Source organism: Microtus ochrogaster, chromosome 8, assembly GCF_000317375.1.
Source record: "Microtus ochrogaster isolate Prairie Vole_2 chromosome 8, MicOch1.0, whole genome shotgun sequence".
Classification (NCBI taxonomy): domain Eukaryota; kingdom Metazoa; phylum Chordata; class Mammalia; order Rodentia; family Cricetidae; genus Microtus; species Microtus ochrogaster.
The window spans coordinates 34,587,460-34,610,583 of NC_022015.1; the positions used below are offsets into that span (position 1 = coordinate 34,587,460).

The 23,124-nt window shown below is 46.2% G+C and overlaps 1 protein-coding gene across 1 annotated transcript; it reads right to left on the minus strand.

Annotated features, from left to right (window-relative positions):
* Positions 1–1,681: 1,681 nt before the first annotated feature.
* Positions 1,682–22,065, minus strand: Tollip (toll interacting protein). Its single transcript, XM_005351536.1, has 6 exons — positions 21,898–22,065; positions 13,761–13,910; positions 12,982–13,164; positions 11,707–11,859; positions 10,474–10,564; positions 1,682–4,666 (listed from the first exon to the last, which is right to left on the minus strand). The coding sequence occupies exons 1-6, from the start codon at positions 21,928–21,930 to the stop codon at positions 4,452–4,454; spliced, it is 825 nt and encodes a 274-aa protein (XP_005351593.1). The 5' UTR covers positions 21,931–22,065; the 3' UTR covers positions 1,682–4,451.
* Between the last annotated feature and the right edge of the window lie 1,059 nt (positions 22,066–23,124).

The following is a 23,124-nucleotide window of genomic DNA, read 5'->3' on the forward strand; positions in this document are numbered from 1 at the left end:
TTCCAGCTCATCATTCGGTCTTGACCAACCTATATAAGAAATTCACCCTAAGGCTTGGTTTTTAACTCTCAATATTCAACTCGTATTTTTTTTTTTTTTTTGGCATTGTTGGGTGCTTTTAGTAGTCTGTTGATTTTTGCTTGCAACGTTTTTAATCCTGTTTTTAAAACCTTAAAAAAAAATCCAGCACACATACTTCATCAGGGATTTGGAAGCATTGTTGCTTCTGCTGATCCCAGCTGACAGCTTGCTTCTTAGTGCTCCTAACTTCCCACTGCACTCGCATGTGGTCAGTGTTGAATGCTGGTAGGCCTGCATCAACCCCTGCTTCTCCAGAAGCACTTTTATTTCTATGTACCCCAGACAGATTCTGGACTAAATGAGTGTAGACCACAACCTAAGACAGTAGGAAGAAGCTAAATCATGAATTCTGTTAATCATTCCTTGACTTTTTGTCCTATCAGGTTGTCTTTTCCCTAGCTTGACCTGGGAATGAGGCTCTTACTTTCCTAACATCCTAGCTTGACAACAGTCCTGTTCTTGAGCCAAGGCCCCGTCCTGGCTGCAAGACCTGTTATCAAACACCTTGCACCTGGGACTTCACACCTGTGTCCATCACACATGCCCAGCACTGTGGCTCATCTTGAGGAAAAGCAGCAAACAGAGGCCAAACCCTAATTGCCTGCTGAAATCTAATGCAATTTTCACTCTACCCTGATGAGCATTTAGGAAAGTGTCATTTGTCATAGAAAAGCTTTTAAGAATAAATGTTCCTTATCAGCATCATATCCAGTCCTGACACACAACTTCTGTCAGCTGTTTGGAGCACAGAATCAAAGCCTGAAGATCACACTTTTGCGGAGTACTGCTTTCAGGATGAGGTGGGAGACCCTTGCTAATACAGCAGTGACACTCACCACCCAGGGTGGCCTCCCCCGTGGAGGTGCTTTCCCTATCTACTTACCTACTTCAAAGAGTGCAGGGAAGAGGTTATACCAGCTGCTGCCCCAGCACATAACCTACAGCTATAATGACCATGAAACTCCATCAGCACCTCCTTATCTGGCCCAGTGAGAAGAGGGGTAGGTTAGCTGTGTGTACCTTACTTGCCTTCAGAGATTAAAGAGAGCTTGAGAAGACTATCACACGGGTATTGATAACTATGTGGGGAGATACAATCGACTCTCTGAGAAATGGTGGGCACCCAAAATGGCCTGGAGAAGAAAGGTTAGAAGTATATTAAGTCGGGAAGTGATACTTTCACAGAGGAGCCAATAACAACCAAAGTACTCGCTTGCTGCCACTCCCTGCAGAGCCCTGCTTCTTACTAGAAACACCCAAACTGAGCACCTGGTTCACACTGAGCCTCAGGCTTGTCTTCTCAATCACCTTCAGTGCTGCTCAGCACAACCCTGTAGTAGGTCATGAACAAGGGAGTTTACTGGTTCCCTGTACTAGTATAAAGTGATCTTTGTTGTTTTTTTTTTTAATTTTTCGAGACAGGGTTTCTCCGTAGCTTTTTTTTGGTTCCTGTCCTGGAACTAGCTCTTGTAGACCAGGCTGGCCTCGAACTCACAGAGATCGGCCTGCCTCTGCCTCCCGAGTGCTGGGATTAAAGGCATGCGCCACCACCGCCCGGCTAAAGTGATCTTTGTTAAAAAACACTCAGGAACAAAAATGGTAAACATTTCCTTATAGGACTTTATTTTTCTATTTTATATAGACCACTTATTAAATAAGAAGGCTGAAAAGTAAAAATATATCATATAATCAAAGAAAAATCTGGACTTGAATCCCATCCCCAAGATAACCACAGACACAGAGTTCTGAGAACCATTCCCACCAACCTCCAGACAGTGTTTCCGATGACACCAGTATCTGTAAAGAGTGACCTGGGAGGGGAAGGGCAGAACCCAGTTACACAACACTTCTCTCAACCGGGTAGGCGTCATTCACACGGTGAGATGAAAGCCAGTGGCCATGTCAGACCACAGACATGCAGCAGGTTACAACTTCAGTCAACCAGCATGTCCAGAGAAGAAAACAGCCTGGGCCATACCCAGACCCATACCCACCCTTAAGAGCTGGTTTGAGGGCAGGGGCTCCAGTGATCACCTTGTGAAACTTTGCTACCACCTTGAATATTGAAACTTGGCAAGAGCAGCAGTGTCACCCACTGAGAGCCTGGTCCCCACCCAGAAGCCTGTCTACACTCGGAGCTACTCCTTCCAGCCGTAACAACTTTTTATCTCAACAAGACTCAGGATGGGATGGAAGGCCAAGCAAGCCACGCTCTGATGTCTAGGCTCCGAGACAGGTCCTGCCAGCACTGCTTCTTCCCTTGCACTAGATGGGCTCTGTCACATGAAAGTCCAAGACAAGACAGCACAAAACCTATTAGAGTGGGGTCTCATTTAGGTTTTATAAAATGTGATCTTTCTTCAATCTATTAAAAAAATAAAATGTTCATGACAAAGGGAAGAGTCTTTGTTCAGCTCAAGCCTTAAATCTGTCTTAAAACCATCACTCTGCCCCGTCTGAGCAAACACAAGTTAGTAAATGCTGCCTCTGAGTGCACTGGGGGCTGCTCAGGGCTTGGCGGCAAATGCTGATGCTCCCCTCAGAACCTTACATGAACAAAGTAGCCCTTGCTCAGCCCATATCTCCTTAAGACAGAAGCTGATGCACATAGCCACACCTGAGACCTAGAGACAGGCGCTGAGATTCCTGCTCTGCAGAGTCTCAAGTCTGCTGGTAACACCAAGTGAACCACTTAAGGAGGTCTTGCCTGCTTGACTCATCCAGACTACAAGAGGGCATCTGTTTCTCAAGCACAAGGTCACACAACAATCTAGAATGGAGACTTCCAGTGCCTGGCTGTGTTAAAGTGAGTGGTTCAATTTATTTAACAAACATTGGTCTTTCTTCTCCATTTTGCAGATAAAAAGAAAGGTTTAAAAACCTACAACTAAAGAAAAGTGCTTGTTACCACCATCCGGTGCTCACTATCACCACATACTGCCTTTAGGCTTACAAAAATAAATACTTATGAACAATACATTTGACAAAAAGTACCCCCATGGATGATAGAAAGTAGTATATTTTAGCTGACATTAAAACTTAATCTGTGTTTTTAGAGGGGAAAAGACCCAAACCGAAGCACTAACTTTCTTATTTTAAGTCTTTCACAAAAAGTCCCAACTACTACAAGTTACTTCATGCCCATATTGGTGGATCACATATCCAAAGGCAGGGTACAAACTCTTGGAAAAACAAGAAGCAACTGCAATGTAAGGCAAAACTGTAACACCATAAACATGATGATACTTGCTAGCTTCTTAATGTTACCTGTACAGTGTATCGATTTTGAGAAAGTTTTCAAGGTTCTGAATCTTAGGACCAGGTGTCACCCATTCTGTCCCTAAATTGATCTATAGACAGGTCATGGGCCCAAAGCTTTGCAACAAAATATAATACACGATGTTCACTAGACAGGTACAGGCACCTCTACCTCCATGAAGGTTTAATTGAAGCATGGGATTTCTATCACTCAAGCAGAGCTATAGTATGGGTCAACAAAGTCTGCTGCAGGTCAGTAGTGTCATGCTGCCTGAATGCCTTTTAGTAGTAAACACAGTGCCACACCTGCCCATCTCTCTCCTTCACTTGACTCTGGGCTGTATGATAAAAGCCTATCAACAAGATCAGCCCCTGGAGTAACTCCATAGTGCTGGTACTAAACAGAATGAGGTGGAAAGCAGACTCTAGCAGTGAGGGCCTAGGTGGGGCCTGTCTAGCTAAGCACCCGGTCTGGACACCTTCTATATTCAAGCTGGATTTCTGTGGCTGAAGCCTAGCCAGACAGTGACAGGTGATCTAGACAAGAGGTCAGACCTGCTAGATATAGCTGGGAAGTGTATCTCATTGTCTCAGGACTAGGTGATGGTCCAGGTTCACATACAACACCAGAGTAAGTTCTAAAAATAACCTGCAAATAAGTGCACATGAACCTAGTGCACCATCAACAACCATCCCAGTTAGACTGAATAACTTCATGACATCCATCAACTCGGAAGGATGCTGTACAAACTCTAATGTCCTGGCAGGGGGAGCTGCTTTCTTTAAGAATGCTTTCCAGAACAGGGTGAGAAAGGGAAATGCAGGTCCCCAAACAACAGGACCACTGGTCCGTGCAGTAACAGGGCCATGCCACCATCACCCAACTAGAGACAAGGAGGGAGCTGTTCCCCACCAACAATGAAGAGGACTGCCTGCCTAGAACCAAAAATCCACATGCATCCCCAAAATAGGTAGGAAGGGGCAGCACAGATGTCCAAGGAAGGGGTACGTGGATGGTCTTTCATTGGAATCTTTTGGGGATGGTGACCCTGGGGAGCCTTGGGTGGGCAAGTCCAAGGGTCAGTGGTGTGAGCCACGGGGCACAGGTGGGTCTAGGACTCTTCACCCATTTGCAGCAAGGAATTGATGGCAGCATCCTTGTTCCCTCTCTGGGCTTCAAGCACAGAGCGGATTACTTCCCTGTCCATGTTGGGAAACATGTCCTGGATAGCCTTGAGGTCCTCCTCATTACATCGGGGCTGAGGAGCCACAGCTGGTGGGGGCATGGCCACAGGAACCATACCAGGGCTGCAGACTGCAGGCATCCCTGAAAACAAAAGATGAAGTTTGGTTAAAAAGAGGGGGTCAGCCGGGTGTGGTGATGCATGTCTTTAATTGTAGCGGTTGAGAGGTAGCAGGTGAATCTCTAAGATCATGGCCAGCCTGGCCTACAGGGTACGTTCCAGAACAGCCAGGGCTAGAGAGAAACCCTGTTCCCAAAAAACCAAAAACAGTGGGGTTACAAAGCTGCAGTGCCAAAGGAAGAAACAATACATTTGACTTGCCTCAAAGGTAAAGGCTACCTTGAGTCTGACTTGGAAACAGACCCAACAAGAAGGCCTGTGGCAGATGGGCTGGGCCATCCTCCTTACCACTGATGTCTCCTCTTCTGATGTATTTTCTTTCTGAACAAAAATTCAAGTTGGATCTTTCCAATCAAAAGTTACAGGAACAAAATGACAATTTGGTAGCCATATGTGTTACTTCAAGAACTTAGAAGACTCCCCATAGACAGGAGTCCTTACTAAGAATCGGAACAGCAAAGTATTATTGCTTGTTTCACACCACACTCCAAAGTCTGCTTCTGTCAACATTCTAATTTACTTTTACAACCTAGCAAAGACATTACAGTAACCATGCATGCATTGGTAAGATAAAGTGATATGGGGTGTCCTTCTGTATATGTGCTGCTTTTATTAGTTGATGAATAAAGCTGTTTGGGCCAATGGCTTAGCAGAGTAAAGTCAGGTGGAAAATCGGAACAGAGATACAGAGAGAGTAGGCAGAGTCAGAGAGACGCCATGTAGCTGCCAAAGGAGGATGCCAGAATGCGCCAGAACCTTACCAGTAGGTCACAGCCTTGTGATGATACATAGATTAACAGAAATGGGTTAATTCAAGATATAAGAGCTAGCTAGGAATACGACTAAGCTATTGGCCAAGCAGTGTTACAACTAATATAACACTGTGTGATTATTCGGGTCTGGGCAGCCGGGAAACATAAGCGCAGTCTCTGTTTACAGTAAAGCTACATACAGAAGGCACTAAACATTTACATTTCAGAAGGGCTGTTAGCTTTTCACAATGAAGACAATACACATATCAGAAAGTGCATCAGTTTTCAGCAGCCTAAGGTACCAGGGGAGCTAATTCTTTTGCCATGTGAGCAACGAAAGGCTGCTGGCAGAGGGTTCAGTACTGATGCTACATGGATCCCTGCACCCTGTGCTAGATGAAGGGACACAAACTGAGAAACAGAGGTTTCCTAAGTACCCTGTAGGCCAGGCCTTTACCTTTGTGCCTTTGTCCTGACTGACCTGGGTAGGCTGCAACCACATATCTCACAAGTTGTTAGCATAATGCCATGCTGCTCAGCCTTTCAGTGATAACAAAGAAGGGGACAGAATGCCACCTTCACTGAGGATAGTAGACTGTATGTTGCCTGGCCCAGGTCTAAGACAGCAGTCTGTTCCTAAAAGGACTCAAAAGGACTTATTGGATGGATAAGTGCCTGTACACAAACACAGCCACTACACAAGGAAAGTACATGACTACAAACAGCCCAGGTAGCGCTGGAGAGATGGCTCACAACCAAAAATATAAACAGCAGTTCCCTTGGGGTTTTGTTCAGATTGTTTTAACATTTTTTCAACCTAGCTGGGTACAGGGAAGAAAGGACTGAGAACTATTGTAAAACCTATAGACCAACTGCATGGGGTCAGCATAGGGGAGCTGTCTACAGCCATCTGCTCTTATAAATCAGCTCCCTGAGGAGCAGGTCAATACATACAAAGAAGTAAGACTGACCCTGGTATCTTTCTTCCTCCAGAGTGGATACCAGAGTCCCAATCCAAGTTTGACCTGTCACCATGACTAAGTGTGGACCAGTTTATCAAAACTTCCTTGAATTTGTGAGAGTAGATGTGGAGTGACTAGCCAACTTTGTAGGTAAAAGATGGACAGGAGCCCTGCAGCCTTGGGTCCCAAAGAATGTCCTTGTAGGTTCAAGTGGGTATAGGGAGAAGCCATACATATGGAAATGAACCCATAGCCCCACTCTAAAGCACCTTGTTCAATAAGGGCCAATCAATGGCATTATCTTGTGATGTGACAAGATCCTTCCTCTTCATCATGGACACAAATTGATGGTGTAGGAACAATTCGTTTCCAATAGAAGAACATTTAGCTACAAAGCACACATTATGGAGACAGTGGGCAGACACAATTCAGTGAAACAAGAGTCTCTTCACCAATAAATAGAATGCCACTCAGAAAACAAAATCAAGGGAGCTTTCCATTCAAGAAGAACTGTTGACAGCACAGACAGCCTGGGCCCCACAATGGCCTCATAGCAACAGGCCAGAACTGACACCAACAGCCAAAGATCCCTGAGGCTTCTCCTGCTGGCTACATGGGCTCAGGAGCAGGCTGCATAGCATGGGACATTTCTAAGTTCTCAAATTAGTGGATTCATAAACACACAGCTAACCTTTGATCCTCAGCCTTCAGCTTCAGCTCAATCTGGAACCTCAGACACAGAGAACAAAGTCTATGTCTCCTGATATGCAGAGGCAGCTGGTACCTATTGGCTATGCACTGCCCCCTGGGCTTATGGCAGGGGAGGACCAATGGACAATGAGGACAGGCTAACTTGTGAGACTCCTCATTCCTCTTCTATTGCTCACAGACTCATTTCACCTCAGGATCAGGTGCTTGAGTGCAGTCCTTTTCATGCATGGTCTGTGTGCATGTACTTAGCACCCTGAATAGTCAAGGGTGTGAGTCTTTCCCAAGAGAGCAAACTCTGCAGGACAGCAATTGGCGCTAATGTGAAACAAGAAGTATCATGTGACTTGACCTCACTTTTGAGAAGCCAGAGAGCAACAGGAACTGCTCCTACTTCTGTGGCATGAGATACCCTGAAAGTAGCTACATAAACCAGATGGCAGCCCCTGTCAGTCTCTATACAGGACACCCCAAGTAATCTGATAGGATGGCTCTGTCATCACAAACATATAGGAATGATAAGAAACAAAGCTGGGCATCAAGTTTCAGTGAAGCAGAATGCTTATTAACCCTCCCAATGATTAAGATAAATACAAAACAAAAAACAACTCAAGAACTTTTCTAGAACTGATTCTATTAGTGGAAACCTGGGTTCAAGTAGAAGTGGCTAATTCTAGCATGGAGGAAGGAAATGTACAAAACAGCCAGAGGTTTCCTGTGTCAAAGTCAGGAAGCTCACACAGCTTGTGAGACATCAAAAAGCACACAATTCAGACTGAAGGGCTGGCCAATCTGGAGTCACTGAGTGACAAAACAAGATAGTAACAAATTATAGCTCAGAAAACAAAACAAACCTCAAGCCCACACTGCTACAGCTATCAATGGACAGTTCAGTCTGACAAAAAACACAGGCGGCAACTGTGACCTTGAATATAAGCCTTGGGCAGATACTAGAGACTGAAAAGGCACACTGTGTGAGCAGCAGTAACAAAAGAGCAGCGTTCTAAGCAGTATTCGGGTACACCTGGCCAGATAGACAGGGCAACACAAAGAACTGCAGGGCCTGTCACAGGTTTTGGGAAGACCTAGCTCCACTAGCCCCATGGGCCTGAGCCCCTTCAGAGAACAAATGGGGATGAACCTGGCTGCAGTTCTGCAGTAGGTTCCCCTTCGGAAGTGTCCTCACTTCCTGGAAGCATGCTTACATGGGGACAAAGCAGACATCAGAGGCTGGTCTCCAAAGGAAAAAATATTCTTTTATTTCTGTGGTAGCCTTTCCATCAGTAGGAGACTGCTTCTAACTTTCAAGATGTACATCAAAAGCAAGGATTAAAGTCTATTTATAGAGGAGTCTTCCCTAACAAACATATTCTAGAGCAGTCTAGGGGCATTACAGAGAAGGAAGGACAGGAAACTGGTCAACAACTTTTATCTTTTATTCAGAACAAGTTCTGGTGTCAGTAACTGGACATAAGTTTGTCTCTGCTGCCTCCCTACCCATATGCCCACCTAAAGATATGCTCAAGTCCAACCTGTGTGCCTGCAGATAGGCCTTACTTGGAAAGAGGTGTAGCCTTGTTAGGATGAGATCATAAAGGAGCAGAAAAGTCCTTGTCCAGTGAGCATAAGAGACAGAAACACATAAAGAGGGTGGTGACCACAAGAGTCTAAATAAAAATAGATTGGGGAGATGTGGCCAGAAACCAAATAATGCCAAGAGCTGGAAAAGTTAAAAAGGGCCCTCTCTAGAGCTTCAGAAGGGATTGTGGCCCTCGTTTTAGACTTCTGGCCTCAGAAACTGGGGAACATACTTCTGCTGCACAGTCCCCACCTGTGACCCTTTGTTTCTACTACAATAGGGTACCCTTTTTGCTCACTGCATTCCACTCGGCTCTCCCCTCAGGACAGCTCAATGACAATTCTGTACACACCAGTGATGCACTGCACAGAGCACTGAGGGGACTGCATTTCAGAAAGAAACCTGGGAACCATTTTGGGAATCCAATCCTCAGACCTCATGATCCAGTCACTGAACTGGGGTCAGGACTCCAGAGAACACACATTCTGAGACCCCATTCTCAGATTTCTAAGGTTCTCTCATTGAATAACCACACTGTTTACAGTCCTGGGTCATGCTCCATTTAACTGGTTTGCCCTCTATTACAGGTTGCATATTCTGGTCTCTGTGGACTGGTAACAAGGGTCCAGAGGCCTGGTGACATACCCTCCCTCTCCTTTGCAGAGTGCTGCCCTTAGTTCCTGTAGGCAGATTTCTCTTTTTCAGGCTATATGTGGGTGGATCTTATTCCCAAGTCCTGCACTATCTTCTCTAGCTCAGCTAGCATAGGGACTGAAAGGTTAACAAGTCACTCCATTCTGGTTGTACAGGACTCTCAGACCCCACAGTGCTGAGCCATAGCGCCTCTATGCTGTCCCAGCTCCAAGATAACACCCATCCTGGTTGAGCACTAGCAACCAGGGACCATGCAGACCAGTTCCCACCCAGGACTTCCTATCTCCTCTTGCCCTATAGATCCCGCCATCCCCAACTGCCTTAGCCTTTGATCTCCTTTGGGTAGCAGGATCACCACAGTCTGCTTAGACTACAGTTCCCTGGACTCTGGCAAGAATGGGAGTCAGTGCAGGCCTGCCCTGATGTCTACTCTCAAAGCCACAGTCTTTCCCGCTGGCTGAAGCAGCTATGGTCTCACCCGACGTGTCCTGTTCTAGTGGGAGAGCCAGTTGGGTACTAGGCACTATGAAAGTCAAAGAAAGACTAGAAAGAAAAAAAACATAAAAGCTACATCTTGACTTTATGACCCAAGCAGATGTTAATTTACATGGGTAAATATTTTCAAATGAAGTCATGTTTTTTAAGATGCAGTATGCCAGGTGGGTACTGGTGGTGCATGCTTTTAATCCCAGCACTCAGGAGGCAGAAGCAGGCGGATCTCTGTGAGTTTGAGGCCAGCCTGGTCTACAGAGCTAGTTCCAGGACAGGCTCCAAAGCCACACAGAGAAACAAAAGAAAAAGATGCAGTATGCCCTGCTTAACAGGAACCAGGTTTTCTCATTTCAGTGACCACATAAGAAAATGTACAGGACCACATTTCTACACCTCCAAAACCTACAACTCACCTCACATGTGCCAGCAGTAGGGAAAACACCATTTCCTATATATGCATAAATAATTCAAGTATGACACTGGAGTCAGTTTCAGAAGGCTCTTCATTTAAAGTAGCCATCTTCACACAATTCTACACTACCTAAGCTTCAGAGGGATGCTGGGCCTCACCCTCCTCAGTCCTACTCTGTCTCAGGATTGCCTACCAAAGAAGAGGCACACACCTGCAATGGGCACATAGCCGACACCCTGCTGGTACACAGTTGGCATCAGAACCACAGGCTGAGGAGGCATCATCATGGCAGCTGGGAGGGACTGAAACACAACAAAGAAAAATATGGGGGTCAAGGAGGACCATATCATATGTAAATCTTATTACTTCCATTTGCACAGTAACAGTCCTAGCCACAGCCCAGGCATTAACACCAAGAACACGGTGGAGTCCTAAGGCAGAATATAGTGGCCTTGGCCACTGGCTTCATCTGCACCAGCACTCCAGCACACCTCCTCCCCTTGGCTGGAAGACTTGGGCTAACACATGCTATAGAGTCACAGAACTACAGCTACTGAAATGCGATCTAGAATCGCTCTGGGCTAGGGGGACAGCTCAGTCAGGAAAGTGCTTATAAGCATAAGGACCTGAACTCAACCCTCAGCTCCCATAAAGTCAGTTTGGGTGGCACGTTTCTATAATTCCATGGCAAGGGAAGGAGAGAAAGGAAGATACCCGAAGCTCATTGGCCAGCCATTCCAGTGGAATAATGAGCCCCATTTTCAGTGAGAACAAAAGTTAGGGTATCAATCGTTGACCTCCTGTGAGCTGCCACCACCACCACTCTTCACACAAAGCTCACTTCGGCGTCTATTTTGGAGACTGCATCGGTATCAGTAGCTTCTCACTGAAGTACTAACCGTTTTGTTTTGTTAAAACTTATTTATTATTTTGCCTGAATGTATGTATGTGCATCATATATGTACCTGGTGCCAGTAAAGGTTAGGTTAGGGGATCAGATTCCCTGGAACTGGAGTTACAGCTGGTTTAGCCACCATATGGTCCTGGGAATCAAACTTTCTAAAGAGCAGTCAGGTTCTGCCCTGTTGAGCAACCTCTCCAGCCCCAGCTCAAATAATCTTGAACTGTAGGTGAGCTAGTACAAAATGGACCTGTGTTACATAAAATGCCTGTTAAAAATAGGTAACCAACACTGAACAACAGAAGGAGACACATGCAGGATGGTCAAGCTGAGGAGGCCTGTATACAGGGTGCTTTATACTCCCATGTTCTCATAGGCTCAGTAACAACTAAAAGGAAAAGGGCCTGGGTAATACAAAGGAGAGAGTAGAAGCCCAGACCCCCAACCCTGCCTCCCATGACTTCCCAAGGTTCTGGGAGTCATAGCTCCCTCAGGGAGGTACCATACTTGTTTGAGTATGGCCTCTCCAGACAGTAAACTCACCGTATAGGACATGACCAGGTTGATCATGCCCTCCTTGTCATCACCCTGCCTCCCACTCAGGCTATACCACTCGTCCTCCACTTGGCCTTGCTTCAGGGACTCAGGAATGGTGATGTGGGTCCAAGCTATGCGGTCGTCCATGGAGAAGGCTCGCTGAGGAGGACAAAAGTGAAGTGACTTTGTCATGGCCCACAATGACCCATGTTATGGAGACCAGTTTTCCCTATGGCTGTAACTTGACCTGGACTGTTATTTGCATCTTCTGTCTTCTTGACAGGACAGGGTTTCTCCTCACTGCTCCAGTTTCCTTCAAGGAGCTTCCCATTAAACTACAATCCCAGACCTCCATGGATCATCTGTAACCTGACCATCACTTCTACCTTCTGAGTGACCACCATAAGACCAGGCCAAAGGATGGGAAAGAATCTCTGGACTGTCATCCTGGCTCAGGGATGAGTCCTGTCTTCCCCAGTTCTTGTGGACCTACTTCTAATCCACCAGATATAAGCTGCAAGTCTCAAGCCAAGTAGGTACAGAAGAGGCAAGAGCTCCAACTCATCATTCAAAGCCCCAAACCTCCTTTTCATACGTTCCTACTATTGTGAGGACACAGAAGGAGAAAGGGACAAAAATAAAACAAAGCAAAACAAACTAAACAAATAAACAAAACAGAGGCAAAGAGACAATACAAGGAGGAGGCTGCATCCTCCTAGCCGGGCTGCCCATGCCCAACTCCTCTTTGGCCCACAATGTTCTCATTCTCTTCCTACCACCCTTTGCTCTGGTTTAAGGAGACAGGCACATGTTTCTAGATCTAAGCTACCAGAAAACACCTTCAGGCACCTGAGTTTTTCTAGACTGCCCTCAAGCTGCATATCTAACTACTGGCATGGCCATGGGACATTGCTGACAGAGCCTATCACTCATGCCTGCAAAAACAGTGCTCCCACCACTGGTGGAGCCTGATTTGCTTGAAATTTGACCTACCCATGAACAGCTATTTTCATATTCTGCCCATACTTGTATCACTGGTGATGGTTCCCAATGGACACTGTCAAAGGATCTGAGAGAGAAAAGCTGTATCTTGTCATCCAGCCACAAAATGCCAGGTGTCCAGGCAGGTTACACCCTGTCACCTGGCCACTAAATGCTAGGTACACAGGCCTGAGCACCAGTAGAGTAGTCTTATGACCACAACTGCTAGGTATACTGCAGCACCCCCAAATCTACTGGATCCCAAACTTGGCAGATCTGTGACACTGGGATGTCCCTCACCTCATCGAAGATCTCAAGGTAGAATGAGTCCACACCTGGGGGCACCGTGCACTGGATGACCTTGTTCCAGCGAGGGTTCTTGGCACCATTGTGTGCTGTGGGAGTTTCATAAACAGCATAACCCAGACGCAGGCGGCAATAAGGGTCCATGCGAGTCATGCCGTAATTCTTTGCCAATTTTGCCTGAAATAACATCAAGTTTAGAAAAGGAGGCATCTACCAGCAGAAAGGAAGGCAAGTGCTTACCAAAACTGCTTATTTCATAGGTTATTTCCCACTGCATGAAAAAACAGCCTTCAAGTTCACCTAACCTTACCAGTAACCAGCTCCTAAACCAGTGCCAGTCACTGCTGGACTCAAACAATTCTTGGAACCTGGCCACCCCTGGCAGCGAGCAATTTAGACAAGACCTCTAATCTAACTGTGCACTGATTGTGCACATGCTAGGCCTTAGAATGCAGCTTTAGTTGAGCAGAAACCATAGTTTGCAGGGCAACTGTAAACCTCAGCTGCTCCAAAGGGGTTAGGGAAATAATCCTCATGGAGGACAGTACCCAGCATGGACCAATAGTGATTGATTGTAAGTATTCTAGACAGATCCCTGGGAAATCAATAAATATCACCAGATATTTTTCAGGAGTAACTAGAATCAAAAAAGTTCTATTTGTCCACATGGGAAATGAGTTGTAAAGGCTGAACTCCCCAGTCCCATGCCCAAGCACAGCCTACCACCTCTTCTCCTCAGTCCCACCAGTCTTCAACAGGAAACTGAGACCAACCTGTACTACAGTAATGCTGAGGCGACCCACGGTGCCAACTGCTCCTCCATACTGCAGCTGCTGGGCTGCCTGGGCATCCAGCTGGATCTGCTGCTGCTGCTGCGTGGGTGTTATACGGAGGAAGTCCTGGGGGAGCTCACCAATATACACCTTCCGGAGAGGAAAAAGAAAAGAGTAGAGTCAAAGCATGTAGCTGAGCAGTCTCACAGGACAACCTACTTGCCTTGAGCCAGTGTCACTCCGGCCCTGATGACCTACACGCACACACTACTTCCTATCCCGCCTAGCTGTGGGCTCCCACTGATATGCATCAAATAGATTTCCAGTTTCTGCAGGTTTTTCAGCTCACAGCACCTGGAAAGCACCTGTCTCTGAGTGTTCTGGGTGCTCTTTTCAAAGATCCCTGAAAAAGGCAGATATGATGGCTCACTCCTGCAATCCTAGCACTTGGAAGACTGAGCCAAGGAAGTACTATAAGTTCAAAGCCAATCTGGGCTACATAGTGAGTTGCAGGCTACCTTGAGCTATACACAAGTCCCTGTGTCAAAAAATAAATAAAGCAAGCAAGTAAAAGTCCCTGGATCCCTGAGTCTGGGCCTTTATCATTTCCCCATTTATGAATTTCCAGAAAATATAGACTAGTCAGAAGTTTAGAACCAACCAAAAATATAGCCCAGAGTTCTCTGTGGGCCACCCCTGAGCAGTTGGTCTGATGATGTTCCCACTGCTCTTCTCTAATTTAAAAAACAAAAAACAAAAACAAAACAAAACAAAAAAAAATAACAATGCATCATTGTCTGGTAAGGGATATGTCTTGAGTGGTAACTAGTCAGCAGCAGGCCCCTCTGCACCTCTGGGGTCACTCCATTCAGAGCCAGGCTCTCACAGGCAGAGGCTTCCTGGAAAGCAGCTGTGGCCAGTGACACCCTCTCCTACCAAGAAAGTCACAGCTCTCAAAGCCCAAAGCCTCTCTGGGATGGACAGCCTTTCCCAAGGCACATCACACAGACTTCCAGGGAGACCAGGAAAAGAAAGGGTGATGGCACAAGAGTCAAGAACCAGAAACACTTGGTTCCTCCCAGAGGAATTCATCACTTATACCTGTGCTATAGTTGCAAGTAGTTTAGAGGGTGCTCCTCCAAGATGTATAACCAGCTTTATCTATGCATTAAAAGTGGGTTATTAGCAAAACCAGACTTTCTTCAGCCAGGTTCTTGGGGTTAACCTATATAGGTCAAGTTCTTGCCATAGGAACAACTACCAATTGTATGCCATGTATTACAGCTGTAGGACCATAGCAAGGCACACCTGTGTCTCCTAGGGATACACCCAGAAGGGCAGACAGGCCAGTAGGTATTAAAGTAATAGGTCACGATACAGGCAATCATGGGAGCAGCTTCAAACATGGGAGTCAGGAAGGCCATGTGAAGCAGGTCAGGGTTGTTTTATTTACTTACTTATTTATTTAAATTGATTCTTAACTGTCCCTTTCTTGGGACTGGAACCTCCAGACACTGCGATTTCACATTATACTCTTTCAGGCTTTCATTAAAGAGAAAGAGACTATTGGGGGTGGGGAATGGCTAGGATAAAATGTGGCAAGAGGCGCAGCTATGAGGAAGAACACTTGCCAAGCACACACAATGCACTAGGTCCAAAGGTTTAATACCCTTGCCCTAAAAAGATCAAATTCAAATGTGCTATTTTTCAATAAGGATTTAACCATAAAATTATAAATAGGAAAGGAAAATTTTAACAATGTGAGTTTAATAGTGTTACTAGTGAGTAGAAAACGACCTTATGGTAGAGAAAGCTAACTCACCCTGCCTTAGCGAGGTGAACCATCATTCAAACAAGGACATGACATACCATACCACCCTGAATCCCTGAATAATGTACCTCCTCAAAAAAAAAAAAAGCAGCCAAAGTAGAGATGGTCAAAGGCAAAAAGGCAAGGTGCTGAAAGTGCCCACAGCAGGGAAGGAAAAAAGCTGAATCTGGAGCATGGACTGAAGCCAGTTTCATGGCAGTAACAATGGTCTGTGGCAAGGGCGTTAGAGGAAATGGAATGATAAAAGGGGAAACTTTTTTCTATAGATTTTCCTTAAATATAAAATTATTCAATTCACAAATTTAGTAGAAAAAGTTTTGTCTTAACCCAAAGAGGGAGCAGGAAAAGATGGAAAAACTTCAGCCCAAACCAGATGACAATCAGGTTATACAACCAATACTTGCTTGTCCTGGGAGGGAAAAGACAAGCCTGCCTGTTGCTGCAGATCCCTCATGATTTGTCTAAATGAGGACACCTCATGCTACACCTAAAGGAAGCCACCACTGTCAGCATAGTAAGGAATGCTTTAAGAGCAAAAGGTGAATCCAGGCATTGGTGCAACTCCTGTAAAGCCAATGACTCCATGGGAAAATACCATCAATAGACAGCTACTTTTAGTGAAGCTGTAAAATACAGGGCTAGTGCTAAAATGTATTCTTGCCAAATATTCGTGGAGGAAATGTTTGGCCACATGAAAATATATTTTTTTTATCAAGGCTTAAAGACTTAGGAATATTAATGATGAGTTCTGTTAACAGACTCAGAAAGGATCTTTTTTACAGTTTTACTTAAACTGAGTACAAACTAACAAATGATTTTAAGCATGTGTGTTAAACAATTTCCAGGCACCAGTCCCATGGAAAAGCTGCAGGAGTGTAAGCATAGGTATGCTCACTCCTTGTGGCTCAGGAAAGAGAAAAGAACCACCAAGCAATGTCTGTCTTCCCATGTCAGGAGCATCTGTGTGCCCCAGACCCATACACCTCAAAAGAAATGGAGTATTTCTGTGTCCCTAAAACAACGCAAGGAAGCCCCAGGACCCTGTCCAAAAGGAGGGGCCAGTATGCAGGGCACACTTGGGTTCACCCTCGGCTCTGTGTAGCACTTGATGGCAAGTAAAAGTAGGAACAAACAGACTAATTTAGTGAATGAGGGCAAACACAACACTCAGTCCTTGCATCTGAGACACAGCCTATGGAATTTCCCCACAGAGAAGGAAGTTGTCTCTCCTAGGGTTGTCCAAAGGCTTTTGGCCTGCCCAGCATATCTGGGACAACAAAAAGGCAAGAAGCCACTACTCTAGAGTTTGGGGGTGGGTGGGTGGGAGAGATAAACAAGAACACAATTACTTCAATGGGTGGTTGTGCAAATGTGTGTGCGTGCATCAGTGTGAGGCAGTGGCACCAGAAAGGCTAGAGGAAGCAAGGGAGGATTTTGAATAAGCACCAGTTCACAGTTTAGTGCACCTTTGGTAGCTGGGCAGAGGTGGATCTATTGCCTGGTGCCAAGGCCAGGAAAGCTTTCCAGAGTCAGAGATCACAGAGATTCCTACACATAAGACTAGCTGGTGCTGTGTCTCCCCACAGTCACCAGAGCCAGCCCTAATCCCTGCCTTCAATAGGTACCTAGCAACTACCACACAATCCACCTATACCCAGATACACCGTCTCTCTGATGTTAAAGCAGAAATGGTATCTGAAAAGGATTCGATCACAGAAATAATTATGTTTTCTGAGAAATGAAAAATAATTCATAAGGACCCAGTATCTCACTAGTTCATTTCCCACACACTGGGCCTGGTGCACTCTCTATACATAAACTTGGCACATCCTCACAAGCCCTAACAACAGTTCTATAAACGGTAACTGGATCTCAGTCAGAACAGAACTGCACTTAAAGGCATTCAGCTATTTACACTGAAACTCGGAAGAGAAGTAAAATAGTGACTGGGATGACAGCGGGGCAGACTTACAGAAGAATGAAAAGCTCCTGTCCACTGCAACTCTTCACAGAGCCCCCAGGAGCTACAGCGAAGGATGCTGAACGATTCTTACTTCAAAGTAAGGCAAAGGGATCCTGACAACAGACTAAAGAGGATTGGGAAGAAAATGACACACATCAGATCTGAGCAAGTACTGGCTACATAAAAACACTGCTGCTCAAAGGAAAGGAGAACCATCACATATGGCACAACAGCACCAGCTATGGTTTTTGCACAGACTAAGAGAGAGAGAGAGAGAGAGAGATGCAACCAACTTCAAATCTACAATAGTGTATGTTGAAACCACTAGGGTAACTCCCTAGAGAAAAGAAATACACCAAACCTTTACCAAACTAGTGAAGAAATTACTACTGAACTGAATTTTAAAAGATCTATGTTCAATGAATCAAAGCAAGAATAGAAACATGTAGGACAAATGGAAGCCTAAAGTGTTAAAAAAATGTATATATTATCCTATATAAAATAAAGCTATTTAATAGAAACTGGTACTTCTTAGATTTGACTTTTAAGGATACAATTGTATGATGCTGTAGGTAGATCCCTCTTAAACATAAATGTTGAATAAAATGTAAAGCAAAAAAAAATAAATGAAAGAAAAACCCTGTCAAATAATTACTAAAGGGAAAAATAATTACTAAAAGCCATACTATCATACAAAGTAAAAGGCAAGAGGTCAGTGGAGGTCACTATGTGGTGGCTATAGACTGATATAGAAATGCTAGACTTGTACCCAGGCATAGCCTCATCTCAAAATCCAGAGCAGATATTCCCAGGGACCCAGAGATACAGGCCTAGTGGCCATCTAGTGAGCACAACCTCTTGCTCAGGCTCTGCTCTGTGAGGATGCATGGACACAAAGGCTGCTAACTCACACAGGAGGATTGAAAGCTATCGGTAAGCAATAGCATTCAAAAAGAAAGCCGACATATGCCCTAAAGAAGTGAACTCCTTCCTCCATTACTAGAAAATAAGAAGCCTATATTTTGCCTTACTTTAAAAACTGTTTAGGGACAACCCAGGCACCTCTGGCTGATGGGAAAATCTTATCTTTAACAACAGACCAAGTTACCAAGTGTAGAACATATGATCAAATTCAAATATCACCCTTTTGGGGCTGGAGAGATGTTCAGAGGTTAAGCAAACTGGCTGCTCTTCCAGAGGACCCAGGTTTAATTCCCAGCACCCACATGGTTCACCTCCGGGGAATCTGATCCCCTCTTCTGACCTCCATGGGCACCAAGAATACACAAGGTACACTTACATATACACAGGCAAAATGTTCATACACATAAAAAAAATCTAAAAAATAAAAAAAAATCATCTTTTGCCATCTCTAATCAAGTCACTGGCTCAGCCACAATTATCAGAGAAGAACAGGACTGATGGGCTCTAGACAGGCATGGGCACTGAGGACCACCCACAGAATGAGGAGGGCCAAGGCTCACTGGTTAACCAGCATCTCAAGCAGGACAAGTTAGCGACTGCTGGACTCCACAGAACACATCTATAAAGAAAGACCTTCAAAATGTCACCCTCTACATCTATCTGGTACGGCTTCCAGGCAAACAAGACCCTCTGCATGCGTCCCCACAAGAAGCAGAGTCCTTAAAGTCACTTGGTGCAGTAAAGAATAGGTGTGTGGACTAGGTAGCAAAAGGGGTAATTTCAAAATACCAGCATTTTCAAAAGCGAGATGGATACAGGTTAGGGTGTAGTGCCCTATGGTGGCTACTTAAAAACAAAACAAAAAACTAAAAATGTAAAATATTAATGTCCCAGGGAAAACATTCCTTTACGACTATGTGGAGTGTTGGCTATCCTCCTCACACCTGCCCCCCTAAACTCTCAACCAAGAACAGAGAATTCCCCACCCCCCTTGTCCAGATGAGTGTTCCCTGCCTTCTACAGCTTGCCAGGACACTGTCAGCCCTTCCCTACTCATCAAAGGTTGATGAGTTGATGAGTTGCAGAGACAACTGCCCAAGCCTAAGTCCAGGCTCCTGGGATGGGGTCTCTGAGTCATGGTCTAACTCCCTGCTGGATCTACACAAAGAAAGCTTTAGAACTCAGTACTGAACAAATGTGTACTTTATCTATGTTTGGAAGCCAGCATTCTGCTTATCTTTACAGCTCCACAACCCTGAGGATGCCATGAATAGCAGAGAACTACACCACACTCTGACAGTTCTACTAGACCCTGACAACTGGCTTAAAAAAAAAATAACAACAACAAAAGCAAAAAAACAAACAAAAAAAAAACCTTTGCAAATATTAATGAATCCAGAGGCATATGGGTAGATCATTCTAGGTGAAGGAGTCAGTGAAAAGCTGAAAACTGAGAAAGAAATGCACTCTGAGAAATGCCACTTACCAGATGAGGGTCAAGACCTGTTCTGTAAAAGACCCTGACCATGACACCAAGTCCATACCTTCCTGCTTTCAATGGTTCGGAACACAGCCCTGATGGTAACCGTTATTCTCTGGCTTACATGGGTCATCATGCATAGCTGTGTCCCCATGTTGCACACTTGTAGCTCACTATCTCTCCATTTGCTCTAAATATTGTGGCTACTAACACTACAATGAAGTCTGCACATCCCACATAAAGCCTGATACACTGGTCACTGATGACAATTTTCAGAGCCCAGACCCCCTTAAGGTTACAAGTCATCAAGAGTGCTCCTAAAAACCACTCAGCTGCCTATATTTATTTCTATGACAATGTGGTCCCTAGAACACTGGGCAAGTGGAAAGAGCAAACATCAAGACTTGACTGCACAGATTCTGCTAGTATGGACGTCACCTGACACTCCCAATTACTCATCACAGTGTTTTAGTCCTGCTCTGTACACACCGCACCAGGGTTTCCCTCAGCAGCTTCTTACTCAATTAATGACAGACAATGAGCTCACCACAGAAGTAAGGACACCCTCAGACCTCACAGTAAGGAAGGGTCCACTCTGCCTGGCCGTGTGTCCACTTGGCAGGAGACATGAAAAGGGCAAGTACTGGCTCCCTTCCTCTTCTAGCAGCCACCACCAATCTTCTGTAGTTTGCTGAGATACAGTGAGGATGGAGAAGGATCGCTGAACATGAAGGTAACTCCAACTCTAGAAAGCTCACTACCGGCTGAAAGGGGGTCAAAGCTCTCCAAAACAAAACAAAACTTACCTTAAAAGCATCTAAGCAAGCCTAGGGCTTTCTTCAAAGTCAGAAATCAGTCAGCTGCCCCAAGGAATTATCTGTTACACACACACACACACACACACACACACACACACACACACACACGTATGTCAACACCAAGCTGTCAGGGTGAGGGACTTGGGAAACTTGCAAACACATTCAATATTAACTTCAGAGAAAAGACGGTGGATGGAGCCATCAGAACTGTGTTCTACTACACACAGCTGCTGTGAGCCAACAACATCCGACCCACACCTGTCTCAGAGCTACTGGGAGGACAGCCACAGGAGGGGTAGGGGAAGTCAGGCAGTATCGTGGAGCCCACAGCAACCCTTAGGAGACATCACTGATGGCTCTCCCAAGTTCTCTGCCCCCTTCTCACTGACAGATGAACAACTGAGGCCTGGAAAGGCGGCCACTAACTGGGCTCAAGAGGCAGTACCCTATTCGCTACAGGTGCAGCCAGAGGAGGAAACAGGCACAACTAAGGGCTGACTACGAAGTGGGATCCTTCACCACCTCCGAAACCAAGGTGACCAGGTCATCTCTCCTTTTGGGGGACCGAGGGTGTCCGGCTCCACTCTTCTGGGAGACCATGGGAACCAAGGCTCCTATCAGTTTGGGAAATTAACGGGGTCAGAACCACCCTCCACGCGGGGAACCAAGAGTGTCAGGGCCCATGTCCATCTGGGAGTCCAGGGGATTGGTTCATCTGGGAAGCGAGGGGTTCAGGGCCTTTTTTCCACTTGAGGAACTAGGGATGTTTGTGTCCCTCTCAGTCTGGGGAACCAAGGAGGGTGGGAGCCACTCTCCCTTGGGTTGAACAATGGGGTCAGAGTTCCCCTGTGTGGGGGACTAATGAACAGAGGGCCCCTCTATATCGAGGGGCCCGGAGGCTTCAGGACCCGTGGGCATCCTGGTAACCATCAACCTCTCTGCCTTCTTCCGCCCGCGAGACTCTCAGGACCAGAGTCGCTACTCCGTAGGGTACCCGAAGGTGAGACCCGCGCAGCACCGGGACCGTTGAGCAACTCGCGAGGGTCCCCGCGAGGAGCTGAGAAGAGGAGCCCGATCCCAGACTCCGCTGCCCTCGTCCGGCCCTCGCTCAGGGAACTCACCGGCCCGCGCTGCGTGCTGACGGTGGTCGCCATGGTGCTGCGGCGGCCCTGTGCCTCGCCGACTGCACGGAGACCCGCCGGGAAAGCTCTTCCGCCCCCACCACAACCTGCGTCGCCGACCGTTGTCCCGCGAGGCAATCTGCGCCTCAGTCAGCTGACAGTCGCCCCGCCCCGCCCCACCCCGGCCTTTCCAAAGCGCAGGCGCTTCCCAATGGCTGACCCCGCCCCTTCCGGCTCATTCGCGCATGCGTGCTCCGGCCTCGGAGGGGGCGGGTTAAGTCTTCCGTGTACGCCTGTGCAGTGACTCACTCCTGGAGTCTAGTAACCCCTTAAGATGGCTGCCAGACTATCTGCGCATGCCTGAGCCTGAGCAGTTCCTAGCGTGTGCCAGCCTGTTCGCCCACAGCGGGCACCCAGAACGGGGACGTTCGTCTCATATCCGTCGAGTCACCACAGCGTCTAGTTCCCTAACTGAAGATAGCTATGAGACCACCACCTGCAGGTGCCTGATCCGCTAGAAAAAAGAAAACTGGTGTTTGGCAGCTTGAGAAAACAGATGGCTGTAAAACCAGCTACCCTCAAGCCCTTGAATTACCTCAAAATGCTGTGGGAGGAAGAACATTTATATTTAAACTTTAAAAAAAGAAACCAAGCTGAAGGAGAGGCAAGAGTGGGCTGGAACACTTCCACCCGCCTTGGATTTTGCTAGATGAATGGAAGAGATGGAAGATGGAGCCCTAGGAAACCCAGGCCACCCTCTCTTGCCTCTTCAGAGCACTCTCCTCAGAAGGACGTCTGGCCAGATAGACTCAGTTTTACCCTATGATGGTTACCCTCTGCATGTGTGCTCCTGTAGACTTGGTGCTGCCATTACTCTAGTGTGCTTCATCACTCACCATCTTCTCTTGTGTTTCTTTCATCTCTAAGATCATACATTCTACCACAATTACCAGTTTCTTCCTTGATATCACATAGACTGCATCTGGACTCTGTCCCACACGGACAACTGTCTGTCCAGTTTGCACTGGTCTCCAGCTCCTGTTGCCCCAAATGTTCTCTCTCTGCTGATGAAACTCAGATGGAGGAGGACTCAAGACTCAGCACCCAATGTGGCAGACAGAGTTTAAGAAACCCATGATCCCTTCCCATAACATTTCCCAGTAAGTCCCCAAAGTCAATCCAATGACACAGTCTGTCAGAGCAAAATCACAACCTTTGCTCTCTGTT